This window comes from Bos javanicus, chromosome 13, assembly GCF_032452875.1.
Source record: "Bos javanicus breed banteng chromosome 13, ARS-OSU_banteng_1.0, whole genome shotgun sequence".
NCBI lineage: Eukaryota > Metazoa > Chordata > Mammalia > Artiodactyla > Bovidae > Bos > Bos javanicus.
The window spans coordinates 38,081,786-38,094,560 of NC_083880.1; the positions used below are offsets into that span (position 1 = coordinate 38,081,786).

Consider the following 12,775-nt stretch of genomic DNA (forward strand, 5'->3'; position numbering starts at 1 on the left):
TACAGAATTCCATGCTGAGAGTTACTTACTCTCACCGCTTTGAAGATACTGTTTTATTTCTCTTTTTTTTTTTTTGGTGGGGGGGAGGGGCGGACGTGCTTAGTATTAAAAGGCATGTTGTCAATTTATCATTTATAAGACCTTTTAAAAAAAAAGATCTCATTACTTTTAAGATCCATCTTTTGGGTTCTGAGGATTCAACAAAACCTTTAGGTATGTAGTTATTTTTAATCATCTAATTCAGGCTCACCGTGCTTTCTCACGTTTCATGGGTTCTGGGAAGCAATGCTCCTGCTTTTCTTCAGTAACTCCTAACTGCACTCAACCTCTGCCACCACTCAGGAGAGATCCTCGGACTTGTGTTCCACTTTACCGATTGTCTCTTCAGCTGAATCTAACCAGCTCTGTAATCAATCAGTCCTTTGAGGTTCTTTTTTTTTTTTTTCCCCAAGTTTGCCTTGTTTTTTCCCTGGTGCTATTTTTTCCCCATTATTGGTTTTCAGTACTTTTATACCTCTTAATAGTGTCTCTGGGGGGATTTTATCAGTGGTAATCCTGTCTGGTCTGAATTTCAGGCTTGTCTCCAAAGAGCTATTTTATCTCTGCTTCAACAAGGCCTTAGGAGAAAGCAACAGTGAGGACAGAGTTTTAGCGGCAGCATCATCCCCAGCCAAACATTCCCAGCCTCTCCCGCCTCAGGACAAATCATCTTATCATCTCCACGCCATGCCCCACCCCAACCAGCAGCCCTTTTAGCGCAGGTTTTACACGGGAATATGGAGGAGATTCCGTTCCCCCAGTACAGCTCCCACCTGGACGTAAAAGCCAAAGACCCAAGACCCAGACTCTGGATGATGACACCAGCTTACACCACAGGGCCAGCTTGCCTCCGTGTCCCTGCCACTTACCCCCTCCCAGGGGGCTTATGGCCTCTGGCAATCTCTTTTACTACCCTGCAAGCCCAGCTATACTTTTTAGAGAATGCTTATTTGGGCTTCTCCTGTGGCTCAGCCGGTAAAGAATCCATCTGCAAAGTGGGAGACCTGGGTTCCATCCTTGGGTTGGGAAGATCCCCTGGAGAAGGGAAAGGCTACCCACATCAGTATTCTGGTCTGGAGAATTCCAAGGACTGCACAGTCCATGGGGTCGCAAAGAGTCAGACACAGCTGAGCAACTTTCACTTTTGGAGAAGGAAATGGCAACACACTCCAGTACTCCTGCCTGGAAAACTCCATGGACGGAGGAGCCTGGTAGGCTACAGTCAATGGGATCACAAAGAGCCGTACACGACTGAGCAACTTCACTTCCCTTATTAACTCCATCTAACATGAAATATTCAGATCACCTCATCTTAAATTTTAAGGGCAACCTCTAATTCTCTTTTTTTTTTTTTAAACCCAGAAAAACTAAGAGAAAAATCGGTAACTGAAAGATATATTCAGAAATAATCTATTTCATGTTCTAAGAGGATGGAAATAACTGACTTCCTATTTTCAAGAAACAATGCTATTCATTTTAAAGAAAGCTAAAACACCAAAAATAGAAATGTACTCTATTCCAAGCCTTGGCTTATTCATTGGCCATTTCAGATTCAATTTCTTTGCCTAAGGAAAAATAAATAAATAAATAAACCACTGACATGTTTTTGTGTTTCTCCAAAATAATAGTCTTTGGAAAACTTAGGTACATAAATAGATCTAAATCTTCTTGCCTCATCAGTGAAGACCATACCCCACAAGGTAGGAATCAGGAACCCCGACTCCTCAAGACACACACAGGCTATTCAGACATGCAGAGTTCTTTCTGCAGCGGACACGGGGCTCCCAGGGAGTGGGATCAATGGTTTCCCACTGCGTTCAGTCTAACCCCAGCACATGCATGCTCCTGAGCATCTCTGAATGCAGGTTCTGTTAGGGGAAGCACACTGACTGAAACCGCCCACCCTGGCCAGGCCCTTTAGTAACCATTCACACGAGTCGTTTTATGACAGGAGATCCTGGTAAGGAATATGGAACTAAGCCACCACCATCCAAAAGAGTTCGGGAAAGGTCAAAAGGAGACACTGCGTGTCCGTCCACTTCCCAGAATCCCTCTCGCTAGCATCCATCTTGGCTGAGCGATGCCTGCGCCACCAGGAAAGACTCTGAATTAGAATGATTGGCCAAAGACCACTCGGAAAACTAATCCCATCACTATAAAACCCAAGACTGCGAGCCATGTAGCAGAGCAGTTCTCCTGGGTTACGTTACCCTACTGCTCTCCACCCGGGTGCCCTTTCCCAATAAAATCTCTTGCTTTGTCAGCACGTTGTCTCCTCAGACAATTCTTTTCCGAGTGTCAGACAAGAGCCGGCTTTTGGGGCCCTGAAGGGGGGGCCTCCCCCTTCCTACAACAGTTCCGCTAAACATCGGTCAGGTGGGAACCATATCGCAACAGCACAGGTACCTTGGTCAGGGAAGAGAACGCATGCCATGCAGTCTTACTGGGGAAAGGTATTTTTTTTTGGTTTTTCCATTTTTACACTATTGCACACATTGCCTCTCTTAAGTTTCCTTCTCTGTTGCTGGTGACACTGACAAGTAATTGATCTCTGGTGATTCTTGCCCACCCCTCCACTCCAGGCAACCTTGCCTGTTTCTACTAAGAGTATAGATTAAAAAATTTTTCGACACATGTAAGCATATTGCCTGTAGATCCTGTTCCTTTCTTTCCCATCTTTCTATCTTCAGCTTCACTTTTCTTGAGTGTTGGCACAGGGCAGGACTGCCAACACTGTGCATGAGAGGAGTGTCAGCAAGCACCCCATTCTTTCTCATCTCAAAGTGAAATACCTGGGTGTCTTGCTATTTAGTGTGATGCTCAGTATAGAGCTCCTGAAGGCACCCCTTTCATCAGGTTCTTGGTTGTCTTCTTAGCTGTGTTGTTAAATTACGTTTTCCTAGAAATTGACTTATGTTGCTAAAAGTTGCAAAATCATTGCCACGTTGGGATGAAAAAAGATGTCTAGTATGTACAGTGTGGTGCAGCCTCCTCCCCTGGATCCTCCAGGTTCTAATAAACACTTAGGACACTGGTAGACTCTTACTGAGCACAAGTTGTTCATGAAAACCACTCATCTTTTCAATGTCACCACATCTGTAGTGAAGTCCCATTTGACACTCAATATTATTTTCCCTTTCCATGACCAGTTTTGCTTGATACGTGTCACCATGACTTATCTTTTTTAAAAATGAAACTCTGGCTTTGTTGATCTTCTCTGCGAGCTTCTCCCGCATTTACAGCAAGGGGCTTCCTTTCTGCTGGGACAGCATTTGCTCGTTGGCAGAAATGCCATGGATAGCGGAGCCTGGTGGGCTACAGTCCCGGGGGTTGCAAGAATCAGACACGACTTAGCAACTAAAACACCACCACTGGTAAAATCTGACCCTTCCACAAGGCTTTTGCAAAGGCTCATCTTTGATGAAGAACTCTGCAGCCAAGGACTGCCACCTCTAGGACAGGGTGAGGGTGGCGGGAGGCAGGGACCTGTCATCAGGAGAAGTGGTAACTCAGCCTCACCTGGTTCCTTTCTGCAGTCAGCCACTGTGGACTACAGTCCAGGCTCTACAACGCTGACAGGGGTACAACAGAGGACCAGCGCTGGGGGGAAGAGTCCACACTGTCAGTCATCAAAGTCAGGGGCAAGACTACACTTTATAATGTAATTTATTATATATCGTAACAGAAGCCCCAAGTTGGAAACTACCTGAGTGCCCCTCCAGAGTGACACATGGAGAACACACAATACAGGGATGACCCACCACAGCCCCAGAGCACGGACGGACCTCACGTTCACATGCATTGTCAAGTGGAGACCCAAAGAGCAACACGAGTGTGAGTCCATTCCCCCTGAGTTCACCTGGGGGCGGAGGGACCCAAGAGCTAAAGGTCAGGAGGGCAGTGACCCTCCAGGAGGAGCAACAGCTGAGGGGCACCAGATGAACTGCTGGGGGATCACATTTCTTAGTCTGCTGGTTAAACAGGGTGCTGCCCCATGGACCTTTATTAAGCTGTAGACACAGTGGTGCCTTTTGCGATATTTGTATTTTACTTTAGTACAGAGTTTTACTTTAGTAAGGACTTTCTGGTGGCTCAGACGGTAAAGCGTCTGCCTACAATGCGGGAGACCCCGGTTCAATCCCTGAGTCGGGAAGATCTCCTGGAGAAGGAAATGGCAACCCCACTCCAGTATTCTTGCCTGGAAAATCCCATGGACAGAGGAATCTGGTAGGCTACAGTCCACGGGGTCGCAAAGAGTAGGACACGACTGAGCGACTTCACTTTAGTAAAGAGTTAATGCATATAAATATACGTATGCCAATGTGGTAGGAAAATAAGTCCAGGTGGCTCTGGAAGGAGCATCTCTGATGCCTTGCGGGTCTGTACCGGCTCAGCCACTCCTATACCACTCAGGTTGCTCACGTGCTCTGACCATACAGCTCCCATGAGAGGGGAAGTGGAGACCAAGGTCCTGCGGGCGGGTACTTCCTGCCTTAACTCCCCACAGCCCATACTGTCCTTGGTGGCTTCTGACACCAGACTGCTCAGAACAAGGCCTGGGGCTTCCAACCTAAGAGGAAAGAGGTGGCTGGGTCTGGCCATGGCTACTGCCGGCCCGTCCACGCGCCAACGTGTTGCTGAGACTGCCGGTTCGGCATCGGTCACCCAGTCACTCTCCTGTACTGACCCCCTCCCCCGATCACTGTGGTTACTACAAAATTCCCCACAGGATTATCTTTCTTTCTTATGACTACAACTGGTCTAGAATTCCTGGGAAATGAAAACATACTCAACAGAAACAAAGTTACCTTTAATTCCTATGCAGGGTGAGTCTTAATTAAAAAGGAAATCGGTTTTGCTACAGTTGAGTTGAACCTTTTAACCACTGAATGAAAAGTGCCAGGAAAACTTACCACCTGGGCTGAGGGCCAGAACCTGATCTCTCACGGTTCTGCGTGAAATGAGTGGGCCAGTTCCTCCCATCAGAAGGGGTCGGAGTCTAGGATCAACTGTTTCTCTGCCTAAAAGCAAAGGCAGGAGGAGACGAGGGCTGTGGACTCAGCCTGGAAGGGGCTACGACCAGCCCGACCCCCTGCTCAAGCACCCCCCTCTCAGCTCCCATGCCCCTGCCCCGAGGACGCACGGTTGGGGAGGCAGGAGGTTAGCCTCATCAAGCCCTTGTGCTCCTCAGCCCCACGGTTGGGGAGGCAGGAGGTTAGCCTCATCAAGCCCTTGTGCTCCTCGGCCCCACAGAGTTTGTCTAAAAGGAGCGGGGATGGAATGTCAGTTAGCCTCCTGCCACTAAGGAACACTCCTGCTCACAAAACATAAAATCCACCTCTTTTCAGAGGCAGCACATTGTTCAAACCAAAAAGAGTGTTTTGGCTCCTAGTAAGGGTACGTCACCGATATGCTCGGCTGCCCCACGAGCCAGTCTTAACTCCTCAGCTAGGTCGGGAGGTAAGGATGCTCATGGCGAATTCTCCTCCCGGAACGAGCAGAGGCACCTGGGAAGGGCCCGGTCCAGCGAGGCCCCGCATGGGTGACAGACAGCGGAGAACAGGTGGCACCGAGGCCAATCTAATGGCCTGCAGGGCAGGGTGCTGGGGGGACAGCAGATGCCCGAGCCCTCTGCTGAGGGTCACTCCAGAGCCCTGGGCTCTGCTGACCAGAGGACGGCCCACGTGCGGCAGCGTGGCCACGAGTAACCATCAGCTCCCAGCAGGAGCCAGGCTGGAGGGAACCCCACCGTCACTTGGCTTTGGAATTTTATGTTTCATGTTTATATTTGATGCTTAAGCAATCCAGGCTACTTGAGATGGAATTATAATACACTCACAGAACTCACGCACTAGAAAATCACCTCTCCATTAGCCTGGCAGGACAGGCATCTACCATACGTTGCTGTTCTAGGCGCCAGGGCTGCCTGGGGAAACCGAGCAGACACGTCCCTGCACTGGGAGAGCTTATGCTCCAGGGACAGAAGTGACAAAGTCAGTCACACATGCGACACATCAGGTGGTGATCGTGCAGAGAAGTGGGACAGCCCCATGAGCCGACCTGAAGACAGTAGGTAGAGTGGCCACGTGGCCGTCTGGGAACCAGTTCCCCTGGGAGAACCACAGTGCATGCAAAGGCCCTGAGGCCAGAGCACGCCCAGGAAACAGAGGGCAGCGGTGTGACCAGAGCGGAGGGTGGGGCCGGCAGTGCGGCAGAGGGAAGGCGGGGCCTTGGAGGGTCTTAATGCAGGGTGGCTCGACCTGCCCTGGGAACAGACCAGAAGGCGAGGGTGAAGACAGAGCAGGAAGACTATCCAGAGCCAGTGAAATACACCAGGGGATGAGGGTTCGGCACCCAGCCAGCCTGGGGGGGACGGGGTGAGTGGACGGAGCTGGTAGGTTTGCCGGCATGAAGAATACACATATGAGAAAGCACGGAGTGAAGGATAAACCAAGGTGTGTGGCCTGGAAGATGGAGCCACCTGGCCTAGTTCCATTTTACATGAGGAGGAAACTGAAGCCCCGGGAAGGCAAAGTCATGTCCAAGGTCATACCACTTACTCTGGAGATTAGAACCCTTCCCCCGCCACCCCAAGCTGCAGCTCGGGGGAGACCCTGGTGGACTACTCCGGTCACAGGCAGATGCCCTCCGGCTTCTCTGAGCTCTCAGAGGCGGCAGCAGACAGTGCCCCCAGGGACCAAGCAAGGTATAGTGAGGGGTGGGGGCTGGGAAAAGAGCACAGGCCCTGCTCAGGGAGGCGACTGCAGTCCACGGCTGCCACCAAGAAACAGATCCCATGGGCCCAAAAATCCCCATTGTCCCCAAGAAAGCTCCAAAATCTAGATTTTTAACAACAGCTTCTCCAATTTTAAAAGGTGGCTCAGTGGTTTAGCAACATGGGGCTGGACAAACCTCATGTGCTGGCCAAGTGCCCTCCATGCAGGTGTGGCCCCAGCCAGGAACCAGTCTCAAGTCAGCCCGAAACACACCTGGTTCACTCACACCTCAGCCAGGGTCAGGGCACAACATTAAAGCCCTGAGTCTAAGATGGTCTTTTATTCCAACTTTGAGGCCAGCCGATGATGTTCACGATCACAATAGCTAGGTGATCACTTCCAGCATGGTCTCTCCGACCAACATGAAGGCAGCTGCCAGTCACTCTGGGATCTCTGTTAACTGGATTGATGCTGCTCTACGTGCAGTACTGACATGAGGCCGCTTGCTCAGAAAAATTCTCTCCAAATACTAACCAACAATCCTTTCGAAGTTACATGGAATATAACAGAGCGCGGCCAATAGCCAGGGCACACCTGATGCCAGTCAAGCAGGCAAACACCAGGACACTGGACTAGGCAGGGTTCAGAGACCGGCTGCTATTGCAGCCTTGCTAAAATAATCCAACGTAGAAATTGCAAAACCTTCTTTATAAATTACAGTTGCTCTGAGTTGCTGAGCAGGTGGGAGAGACACATTACACAGGGCACTTAAAGGAAACAGACCATGTGTGCCTGGCCTTTGGCCATGGGAGTCGGCCTGCCAGTCTCAGGAAACTCACCTGAACTTTTGAGTCTAAGGAAACAGCCTCCAAAGAAGTCCCCAGGTTAATTTTCAGTAATGTCAAATGGCCCTCTTGCCCAGGTTCTCTGACTTAGAATTAAATATTTACTTTCCCATATGCTTTCTGCACAATATCTATTTTCCATGTCTGTTACACTGGGTCATTTTGATGGTGCTGCTTTTAGGCAGGAATCTCTCCAGAGCAGGACCCTGCTTCCTGCTTCTTGCCCTGAACATGCAATTTGTAAGGTGCACCCGAGTCAGTCCAAAAGTACTTTCTAAGGTGACATCTCAGTAGGTGGACATGCATGAACTGCCATTAGTCAACTGTTTCTGACCTACAGAATGGGCACTTCACAGGGTTCAACGCAACACTGTCTCTAAATGATCAGGAAAAGCAGAGGCATAATGTTCAAGGGGGAGAAGGCATTGGCAACCCACTCCAGTACTCTTGCCTGGAAAATCCCATGGATGGAGGAGCCTGGTAGGCTGCAGTCCATGGGGTCGTGAAGAGTCAGACACAACTGAGCAACTTCACTTTAACTTTTCACTTTCATACATTGGAGAAGGAAATGGCAACCCACTCCAGTATTCTTGCCTGGAGAATCCCAAGGACAGAGGAGCCTGGTGTGCTGCCGTCTATGGGGTCGCACAGTGTCGGACACGATTAACGTGACTTAGCAGCAGCAGCAATGTTCAGGGAACACCAGCCACCTTCAGACCAGCACTGTTCAGGACTCCCTGTGGCAGGGGAACAGATTGAAATCTGCGCTGACCACCACGTGGCACTGGGCACTGAAATGTGGCTTTGTGACTAAGAAATGAACTTCCATTTTATTAAAGTTTAAATACTTCTGTGTGGCTACCCTACTGAACAGTTCTAGACAGGAGCTTTTGCAGACACGCGTGAGATTCACTTGTCTGCGGTATATGAAGGCCCGGCACACAGGAGATGGTGGAGAAAGATGTGAGATGAAAACATGGTCTTCACACTCACTGCCATGCTTCACACTAACTCCCCACCTTCCTTCCACTGAAACTCTTCATTTTCAGATCGAGGTGCTCCCTTGGAGTGTGGAATTACAAGGCCTGTTGGTGAACATTCAGAAGGCTATGCCCACATCACCCAGCAGCTGGGCAGCAGGAACTAGCCTAATGACTGCCTGACCTGCTGGGCCTCCATATTCTCACCCATTGGATGGACACCCGAGATGGAGATCAAAGTTGTGAATCTGTTTCTAAACGGTAAACCTTAAAAATCAAGTTGGGCTGAGCTTCGGTTGTCCAGTGAGACAGCTGGAAAAAATGTACCAGGTTGCTGGTCTGCCTCATTTCATCCACATTTACTCTGTTATGTTCAAAGCGTTAGTTGCTCAGTTGTGTCTGACTCTTTGTGACCCCATGGACTGTACAGACCAGCAGGCTCCTCTGTCCATGGGATTTTCCAGGCAAGAATACTGGACTGGGTTGCCATGTCCTCCCAGCTACTAAATAAACCAGTATTCCAATCAAATTGTTTGCATTCAACCACTTACAAGGAATTTGGTGCTGTATCATCACTATAGCCTATTGACCCTTTAGCAAAGAACATAATTGCTCAAATGTGACTCAGTGATTCAAGATTTATTTAAAACTCTCCCATCACCAAAAAATATTCATGCACCAAGATACCAATCTAATCCCTTACTCTCTGTAGAGACGTTCAAAGGCAGACTCCTAACTCTGAAAGGAAAGAGTTCTGTTACAGCATGGTACTTCCAGTTCTACACACAGGACACGGTTTCTAGTCCCAGAAACACCTTTCTCATCCCCCTCTCTGGTCCTCCCTCCAACCCAATCTCAACTGGCCCAGAAACCCTGCATGGCTCCACCATCTGCCTCCAGCTTTCCTCCTTCACTTAAATAGAGAGGGATGTGGCATGTTTAGGACCTCAGAATCGGAAGCTTCTTCCTGGAAGGAACACGAACTGGCTGTCTGTGGTGGGGCTGACCTCTGGAGAGCTCACAAAGGAATGGAGACGTCACCAGAGAGCAGCTCACTGCAGGGTCACCAGAACTTCCCAGTGTCAGGTTAAACGGAAGTCAAGACGACCCAGCACAGTGGACAGCATCAGGGGACGTGAGGTGCTCCCCAGCCACGTGGGTCGTGAGCACACAGCTGCCCTTCTGGACAAAAGACCTGGACCAAAGACCTGAGTCTCTGGGGACATTCAACAGTCAAAAAGCTCCAATAAGCTCTCTGGCTGTCCCCAACTCCAGAAAATGCCCGGACAGTTTCAGCACACAAGGCAAAACCTGGGAGGTTCCCAAGAGCCTGCAAAGTTTCATTTCCTTGGTGCTTCCTAGGCTGATGACCTCTGACCTCCAGGAGTTATTGCCAAACTGCCTTCGTTTGCACAAGGTCCCCATATGTCCCAGCACCTACCAGGAGCCTGCCTGACCCCATTGTGAGTGGGTGGTTCTATCACCAGGCCACAGATAAGGAAATCCGAGTTCAGAGAAGTTGAGAACCCTGAGCAAAGGGTCTGTGGCGTGGCAGGGGGTGGGACCCAGATTCTGGGACGTGGCAAGGCTGCGTCTGCAGCGGGCTGGCTGGAGGCAAACCCAGACCCCACCTCCCTTCAGGCCTCTGAACACTCTAGAAACTCATGCAACAGTAACCTCTCACACCTGTGGCCCACTCCCACGAGTGCTGGGTCTCCACGGCTTCTCTCTTCAGCAGCCCCTCTTTCCGACGTGGACCCGCACCCCGGAGTTTAAACAGCCTGGCCGACTCTCCACAATGGGGGCTTGCGGAAGTCAACCCCTTGACCATGATACCACCCAAGCTACCGATTTTTATCTGCCATCTGGGGAGGGCTCCCCGAGGCTTCCCAGATGCTGCACTGGAAAGCGCGTACCCCAGCCCGCCCTCCCCAGCCCAGAGCGAGGCTGGGTGCCCCGGGCAAGAGCCAGACCGTGTGCCAGCGCCGGGCGGCCGCGCCAGGGATGCCGCTTCCTCCGGGCCTGGCACTGCCGGCCCATTCATCGTCCCCGGCCGGGCGCCCTCGCGCCGGGTCCTCGCGGCCAGCCAGGAAAACGGCGCTCCCCGGCCCCGCCGCCAGGGGGAGCAGGGAGTCGCTTGCCACCCCTCCGGGAAGTTGCCATCGCGGCCCGCCGGGCGTCTGGCCCTGGACGGTCCAGGTCCCCGCACGGCGGGCCACCCCACCTCCGCGGCCCCGGGCCCGCCCCGCCCCGCCCCGTCGGCGCCGATCGGCCCCGCGGAGCCGGGGCCGCAGCCCGAAGTGGGCGCGCTCAGCCCCGGCCCCCATTCAATCCCGCCCCCTCTCCCCGCCGGCCTCCGCCGCCTTCCGCCACCACCGCCCCCCCCCAGCCCGGCCCGGACTCCAGCCCGGCAACGTCATCCGGCCGCTTCCCGAAGCTTAACCCCTTCCTCTGCCAGCTGCGCGCCGCCCCGCCCCGCCGCCAACTTTCTTCGCCCAACTTCGGAGCTCGCAGGCCGGCCCGACGGCCAGGCGGAGACGGAGGGAGGGAGGGAGCGGCGGCCACGTCGCGCCGCGGGGCCGCGGCCGGACCCGCCGACGGCGAGGACGTGGGGTTCACATCGCGGGCGCGCTCGGCCGACGCCCCCCGGCATGGGGTTCGGGCCCGGCACACGCCCCCCCCCAACCCCGGGGCCCACCGGGACACCCCCACCTCGCCCAGGTCCGCGACCGCGGCGACGGCGGGCGGCACCGCCGCCGGGGGAGGGGCCGCCAAGGAGACGTGTCACTCCCGGCGCGGCTCGGCCCGGCCCGGCCCGGCCCGGCCCCGGCGCCCCGACGGCCCAGCCCGCGCGCCGCCGCCGCCGCCGCCGCCGCCGCCGCCGCCGCTGTTGCAGGGCCCGGCCAAGTTTCTTACCTGCAGCCGGAGACGCGGGAGGGAGAGCAAGAGGGCAGGAGCCGCCGCCGCCGCCGCGGAAGCGGGAGAGAGAGGAGCCGGCCAAGCCTCCGCCGAGAAGCTGCCCCCTAAGCAGCTGCAGGCGCCTCGATCCCGACGCTGCCCGCCCCGTCCGCCGTCCGCTCCGGCCGCTCGCTGGCTGCGTGCGCGCGTGTGGAGTCGTGGCACTTTCTGCCTCGGAGCTGGCGAACGGCCCCCTCCGCAGGGATCGCCGCCTCCTGCCTTCCCCACCCGGGCCAGCCATTCATCGAGCCGCCTTTCTCCATTGGCTCGCACCCCGCCACTCCGCCGGCCGCTGGCCAGTCAGAGCGCCGGCGGCCGAGCCGCGGCGGCGCCCATTGGGCTGGGAGGCGGGCCTCCACCTCGGCCAATGGGAGAGGGGAGGCGCTGCGGGGGCGGGGCCGGGGTAGGGGGCGGGACGGGGGGCGGGGCCGCGTGGTGCGGCGCTCTGCCCCTGCGCTGGGCCGGGGCGGGGCGGGGCCGGGACGCTCGGCCACACGCAAGGGAGGGGGCCCCGGCCGGCCCCGCCCACTCCGGGCGCCTGCTTCGCGCGCCGGCGCCGACCCGGGCCAGGCTCTGGGCCGACGGGGCCGCGGAGGTTCGAATCCAGGCGGCGCTCCGCCCGCGCCCCTGGCCCGCTCCGGGCTGATGTGGCGGTGGGTGTCGCCCTGAGCAGATGGTTGCGCAACACGGGAACCGTAGGGAGAAATGCTTCGTCTAAAAACCAGCTAACTTACCCCCGCAGCAGCGCCCCCTCCGGGCGCTGGATGAGAGGACAAGTCCTGCCGGCGGTCAGTCCCGAGAGGGCTCGTCCCTGTGTTCATTGCAATCGGCCCCAGAAAGAATTTTCTCGAGTAAATGTCGGATCGAGGGCGGAAAGGGCGGAAAGTTCAGACGACGCGCAGAGGAATGGAGGGCGGGCCTCACTTGCACCCATTTTCAGGGTGGTTACATCGAGGCACAGTCCAGACCTCAACTGGCAGCAGGGCCGCAATTGCAGTTCTCTGTATGACTGCAAGGAGATCCAACCAGTCCATCCTAAAGGAAAGCAGTCCTGAATATTCGTTGGAAGGACTGATACTGAAGCTGAAACTCCAATCCTTGGCTATCTGATGCAAAGAACTGACTCATTAGAAAAGACCCTGATGCGGGGAAAGATTAAAGGCAGGAGGAGAAGGGGACGACAGAAGATGAGATGGTTGGATGGCATCACCGACTCGATGGACATGAGTTTGAGCAA

The 12,775-nt window shown here is 54.2% G+C and overlaps 2 protein-coding genes across 5 annotated transcripts in view; one reads left to right on the forward strand and one right to left on the reverse strand.

The window, feature by feature from the left end:
- The window catches only part of RRBP1 (ribosome binding protein 1), a 48,165-nt gene extending 36,582 nt beyond the window's left edge, over nucleotides 1-11,583 (reverse strand). For 2 of the 4 annotated variants that reach the window (XM_061436287.1, XM_061436283.1), the window contains exon 1: nucleotides 11,497-11,578. The gene's annotated coding sequence lies outside the window, so the exon portion shown is untranslated. Of the gene's footprint in view, nucleotides 1-3,558; nucleotides 3,659-4,952; nucleotides 5,061-11,496 lie in introns of those variants that run through there. The other 2 variants (XM_061436284.1, XM_061436286.1) reach the window with 2 other exon arrangements.
- LOC133258891 (basic proline-rich protein-like) lies at nucleotides 10,379-12,184 on the forward strand. The gene has a single exon (XM_061435575.1). The coding sequence runs from the start codon at nucleotides 10,379-10,381 to the stop codon at nucleotides 12,182-12,184; it is 1,806 nt and encodes a 601-aa protein (XP_061291559.1).
- Nucleotides 12,185-12,775: the final 591 nt, after the last annotated feature.